Source organism: Salarias fasciatus, chromosome 19, assembly GCF_902148845.1.
Source record: "Salarias fasciatus chromosome 19, fSalaFa1.1, whole genome shotgun sequence".
NCBI classification, from domain to species: domain Eukaryota; kingdom Metazoa; phylum Chordata; class Actinopteri; order Blenniiformes; family Blenniidae; genus Salarias; species Salarias fasciatus.
The window spans coordinates 7342070-7367537 of record NC_043763.1 but is presented as its reverse complement, the minus strand read 5'-3'; the positions used below and the strand labels follow the sequence as shown (position 1 = coordinate 7367537).

The 25468-nt window shown below is 46.0% G+C and overlaps 1 protein-coding gene across 3 annotated transcripts in view; it reads left to right on the top strand.

Moving 5' to 3' along the window:
• The window catches only part of col12a1a (collagen, type XII, alpha 1a), a 52543-nt gene that overhangs the window by 25799 nt on the left and 1276 nt on the right, over window positions 1-25468 (top strand). The window contains exons 26-65 of one of the 3 annotated variants that reach the window (XM_030116682.1): window positions 340-469; window positions 552-691; window positions 907-1039; window positions 1246-1272; window positions 2079-2218; window positions 3957-4086; window positions 4452-4591; window positions 4685-4814; window positions 6283-6425; window positions 7545-7674; window positions 7751-7893; window positions 7980-8109; window positions 8611-8730; window positions 8945-9091; window positions 9187-9303; window positions 9406-9558; window positions 9647-9721; window positions 9805-9944; window positions 10173-10296; window positions 10884-11027; window positions 11270-11434; window positions 11640-11678; window positions 11763-11901; window positions 12486-12628; window positions 12945-13054; window positions 16922-17080; window positions 17359-17436; window positions 18717-18803; window positions 19208-19261; window positions 19504-19599; window positions 19803-19856; window positions 21443-21496; window positions 21767-21820; window positions 22438-22509; window positions 22659-22694; window positions 22796-22862; window positions 22957-23139; window positions 23246-23323; window positions 24214-24384; window positions 25007-25218. In XM_030116682.1, coding sequence (XP_029972542.1) covers window positions 340-469; window positions 552-691; window positions 907-1039; window positions 1246-1272; window positions 2079-2218; window positions 3957-4086; window positions 4452-4591; window positions 4685-4814; window positions 6283-6425; window positions 7545-7674; window positions 7751-7893; window positions 7980-8109; window positions 8611-8730; window positions 8945-9091; window positions 9187-9303; window positions 9406-9558; window positions 9647-9721; window positions 9805-9944; window positions 10173-10296; window positions 10884-11027; window positions 11270-11434; window positions 11640-11678; window positions 11763-11901; window positions 12486-12628; window positions 12945-13054; window positions 16922-17080; window positions 17359-17436; window positions 18717-18803; window positions 19208-19261; window positions 19504-19599; window positions 19803-19856; window positions 21443-21496; window positions 21767-21820; window positions 22438-22509; window positions 22659-22694; window positions 22796-22862; window positions 22957-23139; window positions 23246-23323; window positions 24214-24384; window positions 25007-25017 — 4386 coding nt within the window. In that variant the 3' untranslated portion in view covers window positions 25018-25218. Of the gene's footprint in view, window positions 1-339; window positions 470-551; window positions 692-906; window positions 1040-1245; window positions 1273-2078; window positions 2219-3956; window positions 4087-4451; window positions 4592-4684; window positions 4815-6282; window positions 6426-7544; window positions 7675-7750; window positions 7894-7979; window positions 8110-8610; window positions 8731-8944; window positions 9092-9186; window positions 9304-9405; window positions 9559-9646; window positions 9722-9804; window positions 9945-10172; window positions 10297-10883; window positions 11028-11269; window positions 11435-11639; window positions 11679-11762; window positions 11902-12485; window positions 12629-12944; window positions 13055-16921; window positions 17081-17358; window positions 17437-18716; window positions 18804-19207; window positions 19262-19503; window positions 19600-19802; window positions 19857-21442; window positions 21497-21766; window positions 21821-22437; window positions 22510-22658; window positions 22695-22795; window positions 22863-22956; window positions 23140-23245; window positions 23324-24213; window positions 24385-25006; window positions 25219-25468 lie in introns of those variants that run through there. The other 2 variants (XM_030116680.1, XM_030116681.1) reach the window with 2 other exon arrangements.

Here is a 25468-nt window from a genome sequence, read left to right as displayed (position 1 = left end):
AGCCAATGCTCCTGGAAACTTGAGAATGATTCAATGTTTTGCAACTTTTTGTGTGTTTGACTTGAGGAGAAAAACAGCTGAACTTTTTTCTCCCCTATTTTATTTACAAATCTTCTTTTCAAGGCTATTCTTTAGTGTTTCGCATTCCTGGTCCTACAGCACCCCCACCATACACGTTTTTTTTTTTTTTTTTTTTTAAATAAATGAGCCACCATAAAGCTCTGCAGCAACTGGATGGATAATGCTGTAACTCTTTGTGTTGGGGTACATCGGGGTACATTTCTGGATCCAGATTACTTTGCTGATTTTCATGTAATAATATTTAACTTTGTTCTCCAGCTGGAAGTTGGGGGAGATGTGACCTCCAGACAACTGGACAACCTGATCTCACAGACCGAGTACAGCTTAGCCGTCACGCCAATCTATGAAGAAGGAAATGGGCAGCCGATGCTGGGACAGGCCATCACAGGTAGATCATTACTCTGATGAAAATGTTGATAGCAAAGCTCCACGTTTTTTGTGCGCTCACCGTTTGCTCCTCGTCTTTCCAGACGTGGTTCCAGCACCAAAGAACCTCCAGTTCTCTGAAGTGACCCAGACCAGCTTCAGGGCGACCTGGGAGCACGGAGCCCCCGACGTGGCTCTGTATCGCATTGGCTGGACTAAGAAGGGAGAGGGCAACTTCCAATATGTAAGAGAAAACCATCTGTCCAACATGTTTGTGCTTTGAATAAATCATACAGGTTTTTCTTGATGAGTCCCACAGTCACGGCTTTGGCGAAGATCACTGATGGAGGCGCCGAGAACATCTGAAAAACAGACTTTTTGCACCAATTCAATTCTAATCTCTTCTGTGCTGCTCTTGCTCTGCTTGACTTCGGTTTGCGTTTGTGTTTTCCTCATCAGGCTATCCTGAACAATGACGAGACGACCCACGTCCTGGAGAGCCTGGAGCCTGACACGCCCTACGACGTGTCTGTCACAGCCATCTACCCCGATGAGTCGGAGAGCGAGGACCTTCTGGGCACCGAGAGGACATGTAAGTCGCTTCACGCCTTCAGGTCTGCAATAACACCTCAGCAAAACTTTGTCTTATCATTTGTTTGCTCATGTTACTCATTTCCAGTGTTGGAATTTGACAACGATCAGTTACTTACCTTTTGATTTTTACCTTCCTGAAATATGCTGAATGAAATGTTCGGTCAAGGGTATTCCCATTATTCCTTTCTATTTCTGCCTCTGTAGTGGCCGCTGGTGGTGGTAGTAGACCATGTAAGTATGTGCGTGGTAAAGCGAAAGGATGCTTTCCGTCTCAAGCAGACCAGCGCATGTTTCATTGTTTGAGTCGGTCATCGACGCTGTTGTTCATTGGACGACTTTTTCCATCCATCAAGCAAGACCCCTAACCCATCCACCACTCCAGCGACGCTGCAGCCGACGCAGTCCGGTGCCATTACGTGTCGTGTCTGTCACTGCCTGTGTTTTCTGTGTCGTCCGAGGCTTTGTTCATGAGTTTGTCCGCACTCGGTCACGTAAAAATGGCTGAGGATGGATTTCCACCGCCGTGCATGTCCGGCGAAACTGGGACTTCAGTCCCCGTTTTTGAAGCTCATTCCATCAACCATCATCTGTTCATCCATCGTTCATCCATCCATCTGTTCCTCTCCTTAATCCATGCATTTACCAGTCTGTCATTGTCATCATTATTACCATCATCATCATCATCATCATCATCATCATCATCATCAGTCCATTGCTCCTCAAGAAAATCCATCCTGCTTCAGAAAAGTCACAATCCCCAAGAGGATTGTCTTTTCCTCTTTAAAGCTGCGGTCATTGTTACCGATTAGCAGTAAAACATTTTTATTCTCCCATAAATAAAGCATCTTTATTATTAAAGTAATGATTGAACAATTTGAAAAAAAGGACAAGTCTCAACATTAATTGACTCAGATAACGAGGACCGTGTCTTTAAAGCACACTTCAGAGATGCTGAAAGGAGAACTACTCGAATGGTACAGACCACATATCGGCCTGGCAGTAACTGTGATATATTTGCTTGCATGTTCGCTTTACAGCACCCCTGGCTCCCCCCACCGGATTAGTCGTTTACAACGAAACGACCACCACTCTGAACGCCAGGTGGACTCCCGCTCCGGGCCGCGTCCAAAACTACAGGATCACTTATGTGCCCACAGCAGGAGGCAGGAGCCAGACCGTAAGTCACTGAACAGCAGGGGGGGATTTTCAGAGAAGGGGCTCATGGGGAATCCAGCTAAAAACGGCTGGCATTGACTTCTCTCTTCTAGACTGTCACGCGTTTTTTTAAAAAAAAAATTTTCACTCCGTGTTTTGGATATCAGAGCTATAAATTAGATAAAGAACCTCTTCCTACGTTCTCTCAGTCCTCCCTGACACTGCAGACTGTCTCTGCCGGTCGTGCATATTTGGCCGGACGACTGAATTCGCAGAAAATCTGCTTGGATGACAGCTGAACTTTTGGTTTCAATTTGCTCTCAGACATTTCTCATCGCTTCCATGAGGGAGACTTAAAAGCGAGACCGAGCGGCGGTAAATTGTTCCGACGCACACGCACAAGCTCAGACTCAGACTGATCGCTTCGCTGATGAGTCGCAAAACAGATCTTTAAATCTCTAATATCGACACATTTCACTGCTCAAGAGGGAAAGCCTCCATACTTGGCGAAAAATAGATAATCCTGTACTGAGATTTGATTATCTGAAAGTTACCGTAATCCCCCTCGCTCTGCTGCGATGATCAATGGCAAACTTTGCATGTGTGGAAAATGTGAAGCACTTGCCCTGTCAGGTCAGCGTCTGTAATGAGAGAGCAGTGTGCCACAGGTGTCGTATATTACACAGCAGATAATGTTTGAAGTGCTGCGTTCGCGCACCCGGCCATTATTTCAGTCTTTTATCTATTCTCAGGAAAAGCCCATATGGCGCACACCATCCGTCACATGGGAGAAAACAGCTCAAAGTTTCAGCTAATTTTCCCTCCTTGTAATTTACCTTGTCAGACTTTATGTGTAAAGCAGCTCAAGCTGCTGTTATTTAGGTCACTTGTTGACCGTTTGTCTCCCTGTTACCACTAAGATGGAATATTTTGCTCTTCGGTGAAATCCAGTTACGCTGATTGTCTGGGTGATATCATGCTGGAAGTCTGATGGAAAACTGGAGGCTTTCACACCAGCTGTCGCCAAACCACCTTGGGTCACTCTGAAAATGTCGACCAGCAAGCCAAGAGTTTTGCGTTGTTTCATCTGGGACAACAGTCGTGCTTTCAGGAAGGGTTTTACACACATTTTGTACTCCAGGAAACAAAACAGCGCAGCTCTGGATCTGTTTTCTCAGCCGGCTGCACATTTATCCAGCTTTACAGTGACTGAACAATCCCACAGTGGATTAAATTGGACGTATACAGTGCGGTCACATACATTATCACACACAAATCCACATGCTTCTGCACTCTCCTGCACTGAAAGCCTTATACCTCAGTCCAAACGCTGTGCAGTAAATTCAGGATCAGTTTTGACAAGACATCCGACTGTTTCGGCCATCAGCGTGAAGATTTACCTTGGCCGCTTGTACTCTGTTCTAACCGCGTCCCAAAACACCCCAAACATTCCACTCCCGAAAGGTTGACAACCTCGTCGTCTTCAGGAAGAATTCCTTCCATCAGGTTATCGATTTAAGAAGCTCATGGAGAAGTATTTATCCCCCACAAAAATAAATCAGATGTTCTTTTTGGAAATTGTTGCATAAGGATGTTTTGAATGTGACAGCAGGAAAGATAGATGTGTTTATAAAGGAAGAACCGGTTAAATCAACTTTTAACCAAACAAATCCCTCATGATCAGTTTACATTTTCAAATTTTCTAAACTCACAATATTTGTATTAGATAACAGGGAGTTTTTCTTAATCCCCCCCTTCAGACTCAGGTTGGAGGAAAGAAGAACACCGTCCTCCTGCCGAAGCTGACCCCTGACACCGAGTACTCCATCAGCGTGGTTGCAGTTTACGCCAGAGGAGTTAGCAAAGATCTGACTGGCCCTGGAAAAACCAGTGAGTAGGATTCTACACAGAGAAATGTGTTTAATTCTGAGTGCATTCAGGCCTGTAGAAGTGCTTTTAGTAATATTTCAGTATAATTACACCATTTGATCCTCTCTTCTTTAATCATCATCAATTGTTAGAGTATATATCCACAGTTTGAAATAATAATCAAACTTTTTGATGTGAAAAAAGTTTATTTTTCAACATTTTCTTGTAAAACATGAAATATATTAATTTAAAAAAAATGCTAAATACAATTTTGAGTGCTGTGTAGAATATTGATTATTTCGATATTGATATTGTCCTGAGTTCAAACATCTTGATATTAATAGTTAATTTCGATGAATGAGAATGTGGTGTTGCTGCTCCTTCAGAGCCTTTGGGAGGCGTCAGGAACCTGAGGGTCACAGACCCCACAACCAGCACCCTGAACGTGCTGTGGGAACCTGCAGAGGGAAACGTGCGTCAGTACAAGGTGTACTACGTCCCTGCAGCCGGAGGAGAAGAAGAGATGGTAGGAAAAGAAACGGACACCGAACAACCGCTGAGTCCACCTCCGCCAAGCAGAGCTCAACAGACGTGCTTCTGCTTCCCTTCATGCTTATAGGTGCAGGTTCCAGGCAGCACCTACAACACGGTGCTGAAGAACCTGCAGTCCGACACCGTCTACACGGCTACCGTGGTTCCCGTTTATTCTGCCGGAGAGGGACAGCGCATGTCTGAGAACGGCAAAACACGTAAGTCTGACTGCATCCAGTGCATGATGGAAGATTTTTTTTCCCTCGGTCAGGAATCCATTTACGCCGGTCCAGAATGAACTTAGTGGCCTGGCTGGTTGGCTCGCCATCAGGAACCTTCTGTAAAGCATTAACTTTCAACTGGTGTGTTCTGTCATCTCATCCACGCCGCTCCAGAGACTATAAGCTGATCGAACTCACGCACCGTGAATTAGATGTATAATCGGACATGAAACGCTCCATAAAATGACAGCATATAGGCTCAGCCGGCTCAGGTTGAACTTCTTCAAAGAACATGAACCCTGTAAGTTTCTCCCACAGTAAAAACCACCGAGGCCTGCCGGGAATGAGTCAGCGTTTTGTGGGGTGATTGCGTAGGAAGGAATTCCTCCATGCTGGCAGCGTTATAATGGTGTCTCCTCTGTCTTTACCGTAATGTCGTCCATTTATAGGTTTGAATGAAGGGCAGTGGTCGGGATAATGGAGGGGAATGGGGGGAAGGGATACACTGAGGATTTGGCTGCACTCTTAGGGGAAAAAAGAAAAGGGGGGGGGGGGTGGGCAAAAAAATGAATGGAAATCTTTATTACTTTTATGGCTTTGAGCTCACTTGGTCATGGTCATGGTCCGTGGTCGCTACTGTTGCCCCTATTTTTCAAGGGAAGTTCATGTCGAGTGTCTTTTTCACCAAACTCTGATACAGTATGTACAGTATGTCGGCTGGAGCAGCTGCTAACCTTTCTCTTGTAAACTTCTGGAACCCTGTTTAAAAAAAAGAAAAATGCGAATGCTTCAGCTGATATTCTGATTTTAGGAAGGATTGGCTCTCACTATTTGGCTGTTCGGTGAGTGTTTATTGTGTCTTAAAACTCAAAGCAGCTTTCTGAGCCGCGGCGTTGGTGTGTGAAACTTTAAAGTACGGAAGCTCTCTCACTGTGTTTTCGCCCGGCGTTCATTGGGGTTATAATGGGGAGCAGCACAAAGCCTCCAAACATCTGCTTTGGTTTCTTTTTTTTTTTTTCTTCTTTTTTAGAAGGCAAGTTTCCTCCACACAGAGCTGCACCTACGCCTTGTATATACTTTTCATTAACCTTTAGGGCACTGTCAGGAAGCGTCCCGCCGATCGCGCTATTGTTAAATGTTGTCTTAAACCCGTCTCGGATGGTTACTGGGATGTTTTGTTACAATTTTATTGAAATGTTCTCATGTAGAGCGGTCTTGTTCTGGCTGTGGACCATGTTTCTCTGCACTGAGACAAAAGACGGCAGCAGCACTTACGAGAATCATTAGGCTGTCATTCAGACGAACTCCACGAAAAGATGGATCTTAACATAACACATGCATTATTATTTCTGTACTCCTGTAATTATCGTTGTTCTGATCGTCTTCTTCTCTCCTCACCCCTGATCTTTCCCTTCCTTATCTCCGTCTCCACCTCGCCGTCCCGTCAACCTTTCCGGCTTGGCAGTGGAGCGCAGCCCCGTCAGGAACATCCAGGTCTTCAACCCCACCACCAACACCCTGAACGTGCGCTGGGAAGCCGCCACGGGCCCGGTGCTGCAGTACCGGGTCGTCTACTCTCCTCTGACCGGAGCCCGGCCCGCCGAGTCGGTAAGTTTTTAACCTTCTTCGTCGATTAAACCGAGAACTACTTTGATCCATTTGCAGCCAACCATATGCAGGAGGCTCTGTTTACTGCTCGAAGCAATCTGTCTGTTCACCAAATGGGATGAAGTAGGCGTGTTTACATGTGTGCACTTAATGCCATTTGGATTCTTTTCTGTAACTATCTATTAAAGTTTAAAACCAAGACATGATCATTAAGGCAGAAATGTTTTAATTGCAAGCTCCAACATGTGCCGTCTGGCATCCGAGTACCCGCAACTTCTTCTGTAAAAGGAGTCTGGGTCGCTGAAAGAATCCACCAAAACAACCTGGTACTACTTTACATTGCTTCGTTAGTGTTTCTTTAAGCATCCGCCAGGAGGATTGCATCGTTACCAACAGCTCGTTCACCACTTCCCTCATAAAAACTTAAAATGTGATGTGCGTTGCAGTGGGTTTTCTGCACATTTAGCCCGTTTCCTCCTGTTGGACCAATGATTAAAACGTTGCCATTTGTCTTCGATACGAATGTATCCAATTTGAATTGTTATTTCCAAAAACATCTCAACTCAGATCGAATGAAATTGATTAAAATGTCAAACTTCGATCAAATATAAGTTAGTTTATATAAAAGTTTTTTGGTTAGCCGGTCTTCTCCCCGGTCCACCTGTGGCTGCTGCACCAGTATTGATCCCCCGCCTCTGTCCCTCCCTTGAGGAGGTTATCAGCAGGGCATCGCCCCCCCGGGGAGCTTTGACCTCGCTCTACCTAGACAGAGAGAGAAAGTGTGAGTGAGGGAGAGGTGCGATCAGCTGTCCTCAGTGTCAGGCTGCCCTGAACTGCAGCGCCGGCGTTCAGATCCTCTCCAGCAGCCGCGCCTCTGAACATCAAAGGAATACTTGTCTCCAACTTTCACTCAGCGTTGACAGCGAAGAGCTTATTTGAGTAAAACAGGGGTGTGAGAGGTGGCGTTTGACACACGCAGCTGTCAGAGGAGAGGAAAGGTCTTTGTTTGTGTGAGCGTCGGGTGACGGTTCCTCCTGCGTTCTGGATTTGATTTGACTCGTCGGAGGTCAAGTGTCATGTCCTCGGCACCGAAACTCAAAAATAATCCCTTTCGCACAGATTTTGGTACCGGGAACCACCACCACCGCCCTGCTGCAGCAGCTGCTCCCAAACACCGACTACAATGTGGGAGTTGTTGCTCTTTATAGCGACGGTGAAGGCCCCGCCATAAGTGATGACGGAAAGACACGTAAGTACCGACGCCAACGTGTCGATCTGTAAAGGAGCTGATTTCCCACACATTTTTTTTCTGTTTCCACCCTCAGTGCCCCGCAGTGGCCCGAGGAACATGCGTGTGTACGACCCCACCACCACCACTCTCTCCGTGAGCTGGGAACACGCAGAAGGTCCCGTCATGCAGTACCGCATCACCTACGCCCAGACGACTGGCGACCCCATCGAGGAATACGTAAGCACATCCTCACCCACAAAGATATAATCCTGCTTTGTTGTCTTTTTAGTCCCCCGTCTTCATGATGTAAAATGTGTTTGCAGACGACAGTACCAGGCAACAGAAACAGCGTGGTCCTGCAGAACCTGGATCCAGACACTCCTTACAACATCAAAGTGACCGCCATCTACCCGGACGGACCAGGGGGGCAGCTGGAGGGAGACGGACGCACAGGTACTGTACCAACGGTTCCGTTCATGCTACACATGCACAAGTAATCACAGAACTGGAGGGCGAATCCACTGATTAGGTTCATGAATCATTCTATAGTATGGTAAAAGTGGAATGAGAAATATTCTTGAGTTTTTTGGAATGCCAAGGCACCAGGAAACCCGTGCCAGGAAATCATAAACAGCCCGGAGAAGGATTTCATACTCACAGTGCTGGCCAATGTCCTGCCTGCTCAAACAATGGAGACATTATGAAACATCGTAATGCTACTCTGCTCCTTCAGGAAACTATTAATTAACAAGATGTTGTTTCTGCAGCTTTTTTGAATGAGCGAAATTTGCCATCATATTGATTTCATGTGGAAATATTTTAAACTGAGCTCTGAGCTGTGTTTTTTAATTACCAAGGCTTTTGTGTCACAATGGTGAAATTCAGGGTTTCTGGATGCTGTAACTGTGAACCTTGGCCAGTGCTGACTGTGCTGCTTTGTCCCGTTTTCCACAGTGGGTATGCTCGGACCCAGAAACCTCCGTGTTTCTGACGAGTGGTACACCCGCTTCAAAGTGGCCTGGGACCCCGCGCCCTCCAGGGTCAATGGATACAAGCTCATGTACCGACCTGAAGGTATGAAGGCTTTCATATGAACACAGTTTTAATCATTGGGTCGTCGGTGCTGAACTCCATTCGGCTCGCAAAGTCGATACTAATCTTTAAGATCTGAACTCCCTACTCTGAACCATTTGCCCAATTGGTTTAAGATGATAAAACACTCTGATTGTGCCCAACGTGGTGTACATTGTTTAAAGGCGCTTGTTGTAACATCATTGTTTCCTTTCAGGCTCTGATGAGTTCATGGAGGTGGCCGTTGGAGATGTGACCTCCTACCAGCTGCACAACCTCAAACCTGGAACCACCTATGACCTGAAGGTCCTGGCTCAGTACAACACAGGCGTCAGCGCACCTCTGGACGGCCAGGGCACCACATGTGAGTGGATGATGGTGCTATCTGTTTTTTAAAGGGTAAGTTAAAGATTGTTTGGTAGAATCAGGTAAACTCATACTTGTTTGTGTTCCTTCTAGTGTACTTGAATGTGACAGACCTGACGACCTACAATGTTGGCTACGAGTCCTTCTGCATCCGATGGGCCCCTCACAGAGCAGCCACCTCCTACAGACTCAAAGCCAATCCCTTTGACAGTGAGGACCCTGTTGAGTCATGCTCTTATTTTAGTTGATCAAAGCTGAATGAATCCGTTTGATTTCGGGTCCTCTTCCCTTCTTCCTTTGTCTCTCTTCAAGCCTCAAAGAGCGGAGCTCAGGAGATCACCGTCAGAGGATCTGAGAGCAGCTACTGCTTTGACGGTTTGAGTCCAGACACTCTTTACAACGCCACAGTGTTCACCCAGACGCCCAACCTGGAGGGACCCGGAGTCAGTGTCAAGGAGAGGACATGTGAGAAGACAGTCTGATGTCAAGTCTGAGTTTCACTCGATTCAGCAAATTGTTTCAACTTTATGAGTGTGATTGTGATTTGTTGCAGTGGTCAAGCCCACCGAGGTGCCAACCGAACCCCCCACCCCTCCTCCTCCTGCAACAGTCCCCCCTGCACTGGACGGTGAGGAGAGACATCTGTTGACATCTGTTGGTTGAAGCAAAGAATCAGAAAGTGTGATTTCTAAATGTTTAAATGTCCCACAGTGTGCAAAGGGGCCAAAGCAGACCTGGTCTTCCTCATTGACGGCTCCTGGAGTATCGGGGATGAGAGCTTCAATAAAGTCATTCAGTTTGTGACCAGCATGACGGCGGCCTTCGACGTCATCAGCCCGAGCGGCATGCAGGTCAGCTGATTGGAACATTGATTCCCATTTATCCTTCTTTCAGAATCACCAGGGGACTGGAGCTAATTCTAGCACCGAGCAAACGCACACACTTTGACACTCGCAGAGACACTATTTAACCCTAACATGAAAGCCTCTGGATTATTTTAGGAAATCAGATTACCGTCCATACATTGAAAACAAGCAGACTCAACATAGCCTTTCACCTTTTTTAATCCTTTCTATCAGGTTTCATTCGTGCAGTACAGCGATGACGCCAAGACCGAGTTCAAACTGAACACCTACCACGACAAAGGCATCGTGCTCTCAGCCCTGCAGACGGTCCGCTACAGAGGAGGCAACACCAAGACAGGTACTCCAGGTTTCAGGCACATACGCACAATAGAAGATGAGCCACACAAGGAAGGTTTATTCAATATTGCTCAAATCAGGATGAAGCAATTCAAGGCGCTTTAGAGGAATTTAGAATTCCATTAAAATAAATCCTTGAAGCAACATTAGAAGTCAGTTTGAGGTCAGTGTCGCAAAAAAATAAAAATCGTGGCAGTAAATTGAATTTGAGATCGAACATGAAGACAGCATAACAGCAACCAGCTACACAAGATCTTAACAGTGAGTTGCACATCTGCTTTGCTGATGAGTTCAATTTGTAGCGATTTGGGTCAAAATCAGATATTCTGGAAGTTTGCTGCAAAGAAGCAGAGAAACTAAAGTCTGATTGAACTTGTTTGGTTTTGATAATGGGAGCACCGAGTAAACCTGCTTTACATGGTCCGAGGGGTCGTGGTGCTTTATGATGTAAAAGTAAATCAGATATAATCAGGTCTGAGATGTTTTAATAAGTGGAAACACACAAATCCAGTGCAGTGACTGAACCAGATGTTGATCAGTGCAATATTTAGATCTCACCATATCTCTCCGCTCTGATGCATCATTCAGGCATCGCTCTGAAGCACGTCTACGAGAAAGTGTTCACCTCCGACAGCGGGATGAGGAGGAACGTCCCCAAAGTGCTGGTGGTTGTGACAGACGGACGATCCCAGGACGAAGTCAAGAAGAGCGCCGAAAAGCTGCAGCATTCTGGTATGTGTCGAAATATTCATCACTTTGATTTGATTTGGTTTGAATTGCATTGCATGGGAAGGACTGATCCTCTTGATAATATGACAAGACTGTGCTGCTTAACTTGGTTTCCTTCGTCGGAGCCAAAGTTTGTGGCCGATTTAATAAACTCACATAATAATCCGTGCACTGATGGAAGTGCCTGCGGTTATTGGAAGCCTAACAATGGCCTTGTTTGCTGTGTGCGTGCTTCCCCTCCACAGGCTACAGTGTGTTTGTTGTTGGAGTGGCTGATGTGGACATGGCAGAGCTGAGGAACATCGGCAGCAAGCCCAGCGAGAGACATGTGTTCGTGGTCGACGACTACGACGCCTTCGCCAAGATCCAGGACAACCTCATCACCTTCATCTGTGAAACGGCCACTTCGAGTAAGTCACAGGCTGAAGCGTCGCCAGGAGGAACAACTCTGCAAATTCTGTCACAGCTCATTCGCCCACCTGCTGAGGTGGAGAGGAAGCTGAACCAATGACGTACATCTCTTCTTATCTTCTGCCAGAGGAACGCTTAAAAAGACACAGACTGCATTCTTTGATCTGCTTTCATAACTCTTTGTAACCTCTTGCTGTGTTTCAGCCTGTCCTCTGATCTACATCAATGGATTCACCACGCCTGGTAAGCCAGCCCCATCGCCAGACTCCTGTCCGGGGGTTCAACTCTCTCTTCTCCTGCCCCCTTAACCCGATCTGTCCGTTCCAGGCTTCAGGATGTTGGAGGCTTTCAACATCACGGACCGAACGTTTGCCGGCATGAACGGCATCTCGATGGAGCCGGGCTCCTTCAACAGCTACATCGCCTACAGGCTGCACAAGGACTCCTTCCTCAACCAGCCCACCAAGTAAGGCAAAAACCACTTCTGTGTAAAAAAAAAATCTGTGAGTTCCCTTTGTGTATAGTCTCAACCTATTCGCCTGAAAGTCTGTGCTCTGCCCACAGTCGTTACTCATAATGAGGGTTAAGAAGGGTTTCCCTCCTGCCCTTTGGTACTAAACCACAGCACTATTTGCTCTGGGAGTTTGCTGCAGCTTGAAGCGTGAGCAGGAATGACTCTGGATGGCAAAGTTCTTGAAGCAGGCCTCATTAACTGGAGAAATGTCCCCCGGACGCTGCGCCGTGTCTCCTTTTAAGTGTTCCTTGAATTCATTATTTTGGATATTTTGTTAATAATAATAATAGTGCAGCCATTGACTTAATGCACGCAAATGGAAGCAGTTCAAAATTGCAGAAAGTGGAGAGGACAGAAAATACTTCAATGTGTGGGCAATTTGGGCAAAGCTTGAGGGCAAAAGTGGCAATAATTTACAGAATCTACACCATGGATGACACTCCAGTTGCTGTGCCATTGGTCTTTGGAGGGTGATGTTGTGATTTCCCAGTTTGGACTCGTGACTCAACACAATGTCTGCTTTTCTCTCTTCACAGGGAGATCCATCCCGAGGGTCTTCCCCCAGCTTACACCATCATCCTGCTCTTCCGCCTCCTCCCCGACACGCCCTCCGAGCCTTTTGATATCTGGCAGATTTCAGACAAAAACAACAACCCCGAGGTTGGGCTCACGGTTAACCGTAAGTCCTCCATCGTGGATTTGCCATGAGCTGAAAGAGTTTGTTGCTGTAGGCGTGTAAACAGCTGTGGAGAAGTTAAATGTCAAACCGCGTCTTCCTACTACAATCAGATGGGTCTAAATGAGGATATTTCACAAATGTGGCACTCCCACAGGTGGTAGAAGCATGCAAATAATTACGAGAATGGATCTAATCCCAGCCAGCCTCGTCTTTATCCCTCTGCGAGCATGTGTTCTTTATAGCCCCGTCTGCGCTTTGCGTGCCTCCGCGCCGCAACGCACCGTCAGGGATTCATCAAAGACTCCTCTCTTTTCAGCTTCCAGCAAAACAATCACGTTCTACAACAAGGACACCCGAGGAGAAATCCAAAGAGCCACTTTTAACGAGGAGGCTGTGAAGCGGGTTTTCCATGGGAGCTTCCACAAGGTAAACCGCACGGCGTGATTCTTATAAAGAGGGAGTCGTTAAAGTTTCACTGTCAGTCGTGGGCTGATTATTCTTTCTCTGAATGCTTCTCCTCTTTCTTTCCTCTTCCTTTCTCCGTGTGACTTGCATGCAACATTTACTGCCTTTTACTGGAAAGCCTTGACAAACAGCCGGTGTCACGAGGCCGGATTATGTTACCTGTCAAATGTTCCGCTGCCATGAATCTTGTGTAAGTCGGCTGTCAAAGTGGTCTTTGCCCCTTTTTGTTTATGATTCGACATTGAACCTCGGGTGATTAATTTTGATAAATAGGTGCTGGGGGCCATAAATAAGTTTAAAGAGTGCTTGGAGAGACAGTGTAATGCCCGAGTGGCCCGATGTAATGTGCAAACTATTAGTGCTAATCATTAGGTCTGACCACATAAAGAGTGGAGGTTATCCTGGTAGTAGTTAAGTGAATACCAAAGCACAGGACTCCGTGTCGATTCTTGGGATTCAGTTGAGGCTGGTTTGGTTTTCTTGGTTTCTTGGGCAAATCAAGGACAGTTTCGAAAAGCTTCACATTCTTTTTTTAATGTTACGATTACAGACAAATACACAAATTGAGTCAAGATTTTTTTCTCCCTGCCTGTCTAACACTTTCGTTTTGACTCTGGAAATCTCAAAAAAAAAAAAGATTGGTACTGAACTAAACAAAAAGTTGAATCTGAAAGTGCTGCATGACAGAGCTGTATATTTGTAGTTATGAAAGCAAAAAATCAATCAAACATTAAAATCGTTGGCATGACAATCTGAATCCAGATGTCTGCGGATGATTTTCTTCTCTCTGAAATAGATCCGTGGCCTCATCTGTCCCGTCCTTCCATGCACAAAATTGTGCTCGATCTCCCTCAGTGCCTATTAAATGATCGCTGATCACCGATTACTCTTAAAACAACCTGTCAAAACATCTCGTCCGACTTCAAACATGCGCCCACAGTGGTGGTATTGTTTTCCAAACTCTGTTCTTCGTCAGTGGTTTAATTGTAATATTGGGCCCACATGCCGGGCTCGCTGCTCGTTGCGTTTTGTACAGTATTGTCGCTCCTGGGGTCGATACGGGAGGTAAAATAAGACAGCGAAACATGTCTGCGTCCAATGCAAAACAACAACGAACATAAAACACCCCCTCTTATGGTTTTTGTTGTAGAAAGTAAGACAATACGGATCCCTATTTTTCCGTATTTCCACGTCAACCTGGGATGACTTAAGATCCAAAATTCATCCCTGAAGGAGAAACTGCTGGTTTCAGTGTGCTCCATGTCACGTCCAATTGCCTTTAAGTTTAAACCAGAAGGCTGGACGCCACATATTTAGCATACAGTTTCTTTTTTCCTTCCAATGCTAGTGGAACAAAAAAGAAAAAAAAGAAAAAGCCCACTAAGGAGAGTTTGAAAGGTTGCAGCATATAGCCTACTGAGCAAGGCTTTTCACTTTGACCACTGCGTATACACAACTAATTGTATGGTAGCTTCACGAACAGCCAGGACCTGGGAAAACGTTGGATGTAAATTACATCGCTGTTGGTCTAGTTGGAAGGAGAGCCCGATCTTTGTGTGTGTGCATGTATTAAAGCTCTCCCTCACACTCTGTGGCCATTGTGGAGACTGTAGTCTGAGTTTTCTGTCCCACTAGCTGGCGTGTGTGCAGCGGTCTACCTAGATGCTTATTTGCTGGTCTCCTGCGTTAAGTACCGACTGCAGTGGTGGCGTGTTTCTGCATGCTGTCGGCGGTTTTCCAACACGTTGTCCGCGGTTCGCTCACAGAATGACCACCCTGTATGTTTTAGCTCTGCCAAACAAACACACACAATAGCCCAGAGTGACCATAAGTCATACTCTTCATGTGAATGACAGGAGGGCTGGATGTCTGAAGAAAAATTCAGCACATTGAACTTGGCTAGTTCAGCTATTAATGGATCACACCATTCACTCCTGTAAGCCACAATGACTTCTTGAAGTAACATATCCAAGCCCAAAAGTTTACTTTATTGAAATTAGATTACTCAAGTAATCCTTTGGCTGTACCTTTGGTACTTTGAATCAAGGGTTTTCGAGTCCAGGACAAAGCTTTCTACAAATCTTCTTTCATGTGTTGGGTCAGAAGTTGTTTCTTGATTTAACTATTTTTGTTCACAAATAGGAAATCAGACTGGGAGAGATTATAGCCCACATCCAGTCAAACATGTGGGAAAGTTCTTATGACTATAGCAGATGCTAGCCACGCATTAGTCCGCTGGGGACTCCCCTCCTACATCTGAGTGGTGGGAGACCGAAGAGGCAACCTTCCTGTTAAGTTCTGTCACGAAGATATTTTCCATAGATCAGATGGAGTGGGCTGAAAGCTCACGAACACGTTGGTAGAAGCATTTACCATCATTGTGACTATTTGAAAATCACTGTAATTTTGGATCAGTAGCAGCACTGTTTGCAATCAAAACTGGAGATTCTATATGGAACATTTATTTTCCTTTATTCCCAGTAAAAGGTAAAGCGCAGTCACACCTACTTACTTGTGCATTCTTAAAACCGAGTCATGAGTCTTTCAAGGTATAGGGTTTAGAAAAATAAAGGAACACCCGGGATGGGTCCAAAAACAATAAAACTTAATCTGATAGAAACTGTGGAAACATATCCAGTGTGTTGGAGTTGGTGTCCGGCTGAAATCGTACCACATGTCCTCTGATTTTGAAGTGTTGACACAGCGAAGCCCTGCGAAACCTTATGTGTGAACAGTTGATGAATCGATGAAAGTTGTTCGTCTGTCAGCGCTCTGCGGCAGAACCAATGTATCACTTAGCATCGTCTGACGGAGCAGTGGTCACTTGAAAGCTAAGTTTTTCTGCAACCTTATTTTCCAGAGACTGAAGTGTCATTACTGTGTTTACTCATTGGTCGGTGAGGTAATGTGTACACGCTCATTACTGACCATCCCGGCTTGCCATCCGAAGTTGTTTCGGTAAGCCCTCCAGAGCATTATGGGGTATTACATCCAAGCCAGGACCCCGGGATAAACGACACCCCTCTCTTTTTGTGGTCAACCAGACAGTTTGTTCTGTTGCCAAGGAAGTCAACTGTAATTTTGTGATTGGTGGCCAAGAAGCACAGCCTCGTCTGTGGTCTGTGAACCTAGTAGAGAGAAATGGTAGCTTGCTTTTCCTGACATAAAGAAAGCTTGTCTGACTGTGGAGCGGAGGAAAATTTGCAACTGTGAGGGAAAAGTATGGAAAGTGTAAGACTTTTGATGGCGCACCACAAGTGATATTGTTTCAAGATGTGGAGCTGGTTTTTCTGGACCGGATATTTCAGAATCTGGCACTTTGTCATACCGTGTTATTATACAATCACTCACTACAGCGCCATAATGCTGCAAGAAGAGGCCAGCACGAGTGTATTTTCCTTTTTTTTTAAAAATTTTCATATGGTGCATTCATCTGTGGAGGCATCAAAGAGCAGCCTGATGCCAAATCAGTAACCGCTCTGAGGTAATATCACAATCTATAATTAACTTGATTCTGCAAAGACTAAACAATATGCTCTCGAGCAATTATGTAGAAAACAGTCTTTTTAAGTTCTAGACAATGGAGCTTATAAAGCTTCGCTGAGGTTGTTTCTGGCCTTCTGGTTGCACTTTCTAAAAGAATCTTGATTTTCCTTTAAAGGGCAACCTTGTCCCCTCCAACCCTGAGACCAATGCCAAACCAAGCTTCTCAAAATCTCAAATGTTCTCAGTACTGTGTGCCAAGTAATTGTGCCGCAACAAACTTGGCAGCCGGAGGCAAGAATGTCTTCTAATAGAGTCCCTGCTCCATCCCACCCTCTCCTGCAGCTTCACATCACCATCTCTCCGGAAAAAGTCAAGCTCAACGTGGACTGCCAAGAGGTGGCAGAGAAGCCCATCAAGGAGGCCAACAACATCACTCTGGACGGCTACGAAGTGCTTGGCAAGATGGTCAAGTCTGGAGGCGGAAAGAGGCAGTCGGCTACGGTGAGTGAAAGAGACTTGTTAAAAATGCAAAGAGTTGGAAAAACACGTTCGGGTAAGCATCTTGCTCAACTCTCCAGCGAATCAAATAAGCAAAACCGCTTGTGTGTAAATTGAATTCTAATGGCTCCCAGTGAGTGTTGGGTGGATGTAAGCCTGCATCCCTCTATTCCTCAAAGGGTCCTCTTTGTTTCCAGCCATGTAGATTTTCATTGTGAATTGGAGTCATTTGTAACACCCTTTTTCTATGTTTTTTTTTTTGTCTTTCTTCTGCTGAGCAGTTCCAGCTCCAGATGTTCGATATTGTCTGTAGCTTGAGTTGGATCAGCCGAGACAGATGCTGCGACTTGCCTGCTACAGTAAGATCCTGATCCATCGCACAATCACTTCACAAACGTACACGAAACAGCCAATAATCACCTTCATTCGATAAAAGTAAACATAGGTGGGGCTCTGGTTTTACAGCACAGCTGGTATTTTGTAAATAGGTGAGATGCAATGCTGATAACTGGACTGCAGTTTGAGAATTGAGTACTTGAGCCAGACTGAACACAACCTTGTGTCCTGTGTAATTGTGCTAATCGGACTGTTGCCAGCATGACCATCCAATTACATGAAAACAAGCTGCTTCACATCAAGAAGCAGCCACTAAATCACATTTATTTTCATTCAGCTCTGTAAATACCGGATGCAGGAACATGGACAATTATAAATAATTCATCTGTAATTGGCCTCAGATATTAATGCATCATGTCAATAATTTCAGTGTTATGTAACACATTATGCTGACGACTCGTGCCTATAAATACACAACTGTCTTGGAGAATTCCTTCTTAGAGCACCTCACTATGTGCTCTTTCTCGTCATCTGTGGAGTGTTTGTAAACTTTCTTCTTTTCAAAGTCTCAGTGAAGTCCGTGCAGCAAACCGCCTCAACATTATCACCATTCAGGATTTTTTAATTTTACTCATTTGATGGTGTGTTTTTTCCTTGCTAAGTCACATGCTCGCACAAATAGATTGTGCATGCACTAGGCCCTGGATGGAAAAAGTATTGTGTTCATTTTTATTTTTTCGTTTGCCTTGGAGTGATTGGAAGAAGCGCCGAACCCTCACAAGCACAAAATGATCTGCGATACCACGGAGTTGGATGTGTTGGTGGAGGAAGTTATCAATTATGTTGGAGCGTCACAGCAAATAAATCTAAACTCAGCAGAAAAAGAAAAACAGAATTTGTGAGAGGATCTGTTAAAAAGGCCAAGCTCTGGAAAAAAAAAGAAGAGCAGCAGAAGAGATTCAAGAAAGATTGTCGGGCAAACGAAGAAGACGTCTTCTGATAATATCTTCCAGTAAAAGCTGAGGGGAGCCAGCTGAGGAAATGCTTCTGACCGCAATAACAGTAGCGTCTCTGCTGAAGGCTGAGCTGATTTGCAGCTCCTTTTCAAACATAAGCAGTCACACACAACTTAAGTATGAGTGTGTGCACAATGTCAAGTCTACTGCGCCTTGAATAGATCTTTTCCATACAGTCTTCTCGGGTGTGAGTGGTGAATAGATTTTAATGACTGCTCTTGGACATGTTGACAGTTGGGACTGTGCTGTAATAACTCATTCATTTCTTTCACGTTTGCTCCTTTCAGAGAGACGAGGCCAAGTGTCCCTCGCTTCCCCACTCGTGCACATGCACACAGGACAGCATTGGCCCCCAGGGGCCCCCTGGACATCAGGTAAAAACACTCCCACCATTGTTCTATCGCCTTGATAAAAGTGTTTCCTCAGAAGTCACACCTGTGGAAGATGATGATGAGAAAGCCATACTGCGCTCTGCTAGTGTTACCAACTCAGAGATGTCTCTTCCACGAGCTGCGTCCCTCATTCCTCTGTAAAGAGCAGCTGAGGATGAGACCAGCGGCATGCAGAGCGATGTGGGCTTAGGGGGAAGTGTCAAGAGATAAACGCCTGCTGGAAAGAACAACAGTAGAAAGGTCTGGTGGAGAAGTCTGGAATATGAGCGCTTGGTGAACTCACTGAGATCCCACAAGGATTCTGTATGCGTTGGAGTTTTAGGGCGTCTGGAATCAGCAATTTTTCTGTTGCGCTCACTCTGTTTCTTCCTCCTCCGTCTTCTCAGGGCAGCCCAGGTTCTAAAGGCCCAAGAGGAGATAGAGGAGACCCTGGCAGCGCTGTGAGTCCATCTTGTCCTCACTTTGAACAATGCTACAGATCGTTATCGTCGTTGCACTGGCTGTTCTTTCATAATTTATTTTCATTAACTCGCATGACCGAACCACATTGACCTTATCATCAACGCTAAGCTAGTCGCTAGAGCACGCCACACATCTGAATTCGGTTATCGACTGTATATTTTCACACAAGCAAATGTGAGTCGTTGAAGGTCTGATTACCATTTGGTGTCTTTGGCTTCAGGGTGCGATGGGTCCACGCGGTGAGCCGGGACTTCCAGGCGCCATGGGACCGCCGGGTCCACAAGGCCCCAACGGACTGTCTCTGCCCGGAGAGCCTGTGAGTGAACCTGCACTGTAACTGGTGTCAGAATCGATTCTACTCTCAGGCACTTCCAGACAGCCTGCCAGAAGCCTTCAGTATTTCCTTTACCTGCAGATGTTCTTGTCAAAACATGTTATCAATCACAATCGCGAGCTAAATGGACAGAACAAAGGACCGGCGCTAACGGCTAACTGCTCTTTTCCCTCCTTCATCTTCAGGGTCGCCCGGGACCAAAGGGAGATCCTGGAGACCCCGGCCTGGCCGGCGTGCCGGTAAGCACTCCTCGCACATTTTTTTTTTTTTTTGCGGTTTATGAGCAGGAAACAGGAGACCATCCGCAGAGAGCGGGGTTTTGCTACTGGAGTCTGGATTCCGTCCACACAGCCAGATTGAAACCACACTCAGAGTGGGAGGTTCACCATGCCATCCTCAGGGAGTCACACGCTCTCAGATCAGCCCGTTGATTGACAACCGGGAGAAGGCCAGTGATGCAGTTAAATTATTATGAAGCGTAGACTCGTGTTACCGAAGGGGAAATGGGGGAATGGAACATGTTCTTCTCCAGCCTTGTAATTGGAGACGATTGTGACTTAGTAGAGCCTCACAGTCTGTCTGGAGTTTGAGCATCTTTAACTTCTAGTAAAAATACTGTTGGTGAGTTTGTGGATGCAAATGAATGTCAAATAAAATCACTCTTACAGTGATTTACAGTTCAAAACTCTTTAACCCTTCATGGGACACTCTCTGAAATACTTGAAAATTGTCATTTTCAGCCCAATGACGTGATTGGAAGTGATCTGAAAGCCTTGGTAAAATATTTTTGGAAACTTTTCAACTTTTTAAAGGCAGTAGAAATGGAAACAATTACTCTATGTGACACAGACCTTGTAAGAATTGAAATATCTGTTAAGAAGACTTAACAAAATTACACATATTGCAAAATCCATGGCTTTAACTGTCTCAGTAGGTTTTAAAAAAAAGTCATTGTCTTATTCTTTATATCCCTGAATGCTACTGTCATACTGTGTCACCAAAACCAGTACCTAGATGAAGTGGACATGAGTATACAAACAGAACTTGACATGGTTTTGACAGTGTTTACAGTGATCAAACATGGTGTCATAGTTTATTTTACGCATCAAACAGGCACAGTGACTGGTAGTAATTAAACTAAGGGCCAGAGCGTCAGCGTTTGTGGTACTTCGAGAGGTTCAAAACAAAACTGTTTAGGCTTGCCATAACTTTCTGAAATTCTACAATCCTTGGAGAAGCAGACTCCATATCAAGTTTCAGCAGAAAATACGGTTGATAAAGGGATATATGGTTTCTCCAATTTGGGTTATCCAAGATGGCGAACCAAATAGCTGCAGCAGCTCAGCATCTCTCTCTCTCGCTTCATACATTCTGTCTGTGTGGAAATCCTTTGTTAGGAGGGCAGTTTTCAGTGGGCTGGCATTACAGAGCCATCTCTTGGCCGAACATCCCTTCATTCATCCGGCTGACGTCATTCAGACAACTCCCACCACTGAGCCGGAGAGAGCATCACTATTGGTTGTTCTGAGTTCCGAATAAGCAAATTCAGACACGGGAGAAAGTCCCAATTGGCCAAAACGTGTTGCTTACTCCTCTTTGCAATAGCACTGTCTACGCACATTCCTCACAGACATCACATTTTGGGATACAAAGGGAATATTTTCCAGTTTTCACAGGCAAACCGATATGTTATCTTTGGCTGAAGAAGGTGGAAACTGCAGGTTTTTTTCAGTAAATTCGAGGTCAGCAGAGGCATCGGGGAGCTACATAAATACCCTGTTCTTCATCATTAAGCTCTGATTAAGTGTGTCTGCTTTTTTCCCAGGGTTCTCCAGGGCCACGCGGTCCTCTGGGCCCCGTTGGACCAAGCGGAGCACGGGTAAGGTCCACCTCCAGCCCTGCATTGTGCGCACACCGCGCTCAAAAAGCTTGTAAACGGATCCAAGCGCATAATGAAGCCAGCGCTTTCTGCAGGATCTAAAGTTTCACTCAGCAGGAGCCTTGTGGTGTTGACGTTGCATGTTGTCGATCCGACCTGGGACGGTCCCGGCTGGACCCAGAAACCAGGCCGTGACACTGATGTATTGCACCGCCGGGGTCCCCGGTGTGTTGTAACGCATGTGCGATTGTTGTGTTGTTTCTACTTTAGGGGCCACCAGGAAAGGAGGGACCATCTGGACCCAGAGGCCCGCCGGGGCCCATGGTGAGTGTATATGTGTTTGTGTTGTGTGAAAACCGAGCCAAATGAGCGCTCCTGGGAGCATCGCTTTATTCCCTGATATGTCTGCGACGAGCCCTCCTCCGGCTCCGCGGACGCACTCCGCTGGAACCGCTCTTAAAACGTTAGACTGTAGTCTTCAGGCCGCCGCCGCCACCGTTACCGGCGCGGTGCACGCTTCTCCGTCTCCTTCTTTTCTTTTCCTGCGGTTTGCGGAGGTCTGAATCTACTTAATCCAGCCGCCGAGCCAACAGGCAGCGAGCCAGCGTACCATTCACATGCACTATACCAACCTGAGCGCTCCAGGAGCTATTAGTGTGAGTGTGTGTGTGTGTGTGTGTGTGTGTGTGTGTGTGTGTGTGTTTCCACCTCCTCTCTGGTGTTCTTGGCAGCCTGTGCCACCCCGCCCCCTCCCCCCCCACACACACACCCACCTACCCTCTGCAGATGTCAAAGCATGGATCCCAACCTACAGCTCGTTACGCAACCGCTGAGGGAGCAGAAGTTAAACGCTGCAATTACGTTCACTGCGCAGTGATTTATACCAAACGGCACTTCAATCTGTAAAAATTCTTTTTTTTTTCTCTCTCTCTTCTTTTCAGGGAAGCCCTGGAAATCCAGGTGTACCAGGAATTACTGGAAAACCAGGCAAACCGGGCGATACAGGAAACCCAGTGAGTGTCGACTCCGCTGGTGTCCTCCAAGTTCATTCCATCAGTTTTAAAGAGATAATGAGTCTTAACTTCAGTTATTTCCTCCGTTGAAACTGCTCTCCCACTGTTCAGAGAGGTTCTTGTTCTAACCTTGTTTGCTTCATCAACAGGGACCTGCTGGAATTAAAGGAGAGAAGGGAGAAAGGGTGCGTTGATAGTTTTTTTTTTTTAATCTAAATACAAACTAACCTCTTCCAGTGATGAAGGAAGTCTCAACGTGTCTTCATCAAATTGCCTGTGCTTCCAGGGAGACTTTGCGTCCCAGAACATGATGCGCTCCATCGCCAGACAAGTCTGTGAGCAGCTGGTCAACAGTGAGCTCGACTTTCTCTAATCCAGCTTCTTTAATCGTCTTTAAAGGATCCACGACGTCCGTCCTTTAAATGATCTTGACGTTTTGTTTCGCAGGCCAGATGAGCAGAATCGACATGCTCCTCAACCAGATTCCCTCCGGATATCGCAGCAACTCTCCGGGGCCGCCCGGCCCCCCCGGACCCCCTGGCAACCAGGGCTCCCGCGGAGAGCCCGGGCAGTCCGGTCGAACCGGTTTCCCTGGAAACCCAGGTCTACCTGGAAGTCCGGGAGAAAGAGGTGCTTCATTGTTACTGTCTGTATCAGTGTGTTTCAGAGCGACAGTCAATACAACGATGAGTTCTGAACCCTCGGAAATGTGATTTCTTCTGGTTCCGCTCTGCAGGTTTGCCGGGAGAGAAGGGAGAGCGAGGCCCTGCAGGGACCGGCCTCCGAGGACAAAGAGGAACCACGGGGCCACCAGGTAACTCATCTCCTCAACCTTCCACCTCGACACCTCCCACACCTTCCTCCCGGTCCCCTTCTCAGACGCCGATCACTCCCATTAGTCCAATTAAAATGACACATTCCAGCCAGGGGCTGAAATTTACCTGCAGTGTGTCTGAGGCACCTTGGTCTGAGCAGCTGCAGAGCATAAACCTCCTGGAGACCCTCCAGGCATATTTCCAATTCTTTCCTTTCCGAGGGATTCATGTCATGTGTGCATTAAAACTCCTCCAAACATATTTCCAGCGAACGGAAGGCATTTATGCACATTGTTAAGACGACGGATTCTGTTTTTCTGGACCTCGGGCTGCCTCCAGTCGAAGCTGTGACGCAGTTCCGAATAATATTCAGTGTTTTCTCTTTAAAAAGGAGTTCAGAAAAAAAACATTCTTTCCCCAGGGAAGAGATTGACAAACAGCAGGAAACCTTTATTGATGTCTGCTTCTGTGAATGGAGCGAGAAACGGCTGAGAAGCACACAGTGCGTGTGTGTGTGTGTGTGTGTGTGTGTGTGTGTGTGAGAATCAGATTGTTGTACCCCGAGCTTTCTTTGGTGGCTTCATTGACAACACATGGGCTCACTTAACGGAGAGAAAAATAGAGGGGAAAAAAAATTCCATGCCGTTTCCAGCGTCTAGACAGACGGGGCCGAGGGTTCCTCCACTCAGTACATCTCGCCGCTTTTTAATTGAACCATTGAAAACTTGACGTTACCGGTGCCGCGGCCCCGCTCCCAGCTCCCAACGTTTCCAGAGCGGCTTCCTGGCCGATGTCAGGAGGTTTTGCATTCTGGGAAAACTCCTTTTCCAGTTGGCCTCATTCCCATTCTCTCTCTCTCAACTCTCTCGCTCTCCCCCGTCTCCTGCAGGACCACCGGGAGAATCGCGAACAGGACCCCCGGGTCCCTCTGGCTCCGCCGGGCCTCGCGGCCCTCCGGGCCGTCAGGGTACTCCCGGGGTGAGGGGACCACCCGGACCCCCTGGATACTGCGACTCCTCTCAGTGTGTTGGTATTCCTTACAACGGACAAGGATACACAGGTAGGCTCAGGCCCGGCTCAGTGCTGCATGGAACGACATGAGGAAACACTAAGTGTATGCACACTAATGACATCCGCAACGCACTGCAACACCTGACCGCCAATGTATGGAGAGATGAACGCCGAGGGGCGGTTTCCAGAGAGAGACTGCCTGTCCAGCTTTTAGCTCATGTTTGGAACTGTTTCCAATCCAATGCAGCATAATTCACTACTGTGACTGTATGATTGAATGAAATGTATCAAATTAATTCTGATAGAAGAGCAAATGTCTGTCTAATTTTGAGCCCTTTCCAAGTTTGGGGAAAAGTAAACCAATGCAAGGAAAGACATTTTCATTTTTTTTAATGGAAAAAATGTAAAATGTTTAATGAATAAAACCAAAGCTTGACAGGCATTATTGAAGTGATCCAATCCTGTTCAACTAAACTTCATCAATCACTACTAAAGTCCATCCAGTGGGAGCTCCTCCGTTATTCCTCCATACATTCGATGTCAATTTAAAAAAAAAAAAAAGAACTGGCATGTAATGCATTTTAGAGTACGTTGACTTACGTTACATTAAATAAGATGCTAATAACTTTGTTCCACAGAGAAAACTAACACCCTCTTTGAACTGTTTTCAGGTATGGCATAGTAAGCTTGCTCAGTCGTCTGTGCCGCTTACACTTTGAAGTCCTGTTTTTGAGATGTTGGCCCGCTTGCTGTTGGGCGCGTTAAGGATAATCACCAAAGGACAGAATTATTGAACATTTAAAAAAAAAAAAAGATGATACGAAAATAAAACAGAGCGAAAAACAAAAAAAAAAAGGCAGAACGGAGCGGACTGGCACTAACATCATCTCACAGCTACAAGCTACAGCGATGGCAACCTGCTGGCCTGTTTGCATCTTGAACCACGAGCGGTCGGAAACTAGACAAAACGCAAAGACTGAGCATTTCTACGAAGGAAGGAGCATGTACAAACAAACACCATCCCAAACCAGCTACTAACAAAGAGGAGTTCAGAACTGAGAACAACGTAAATGTAGAGGTGATACGTGTAAATAAAACATTTGTTTCTTTCTTTTTTTTTTTTTTTTTTTTTA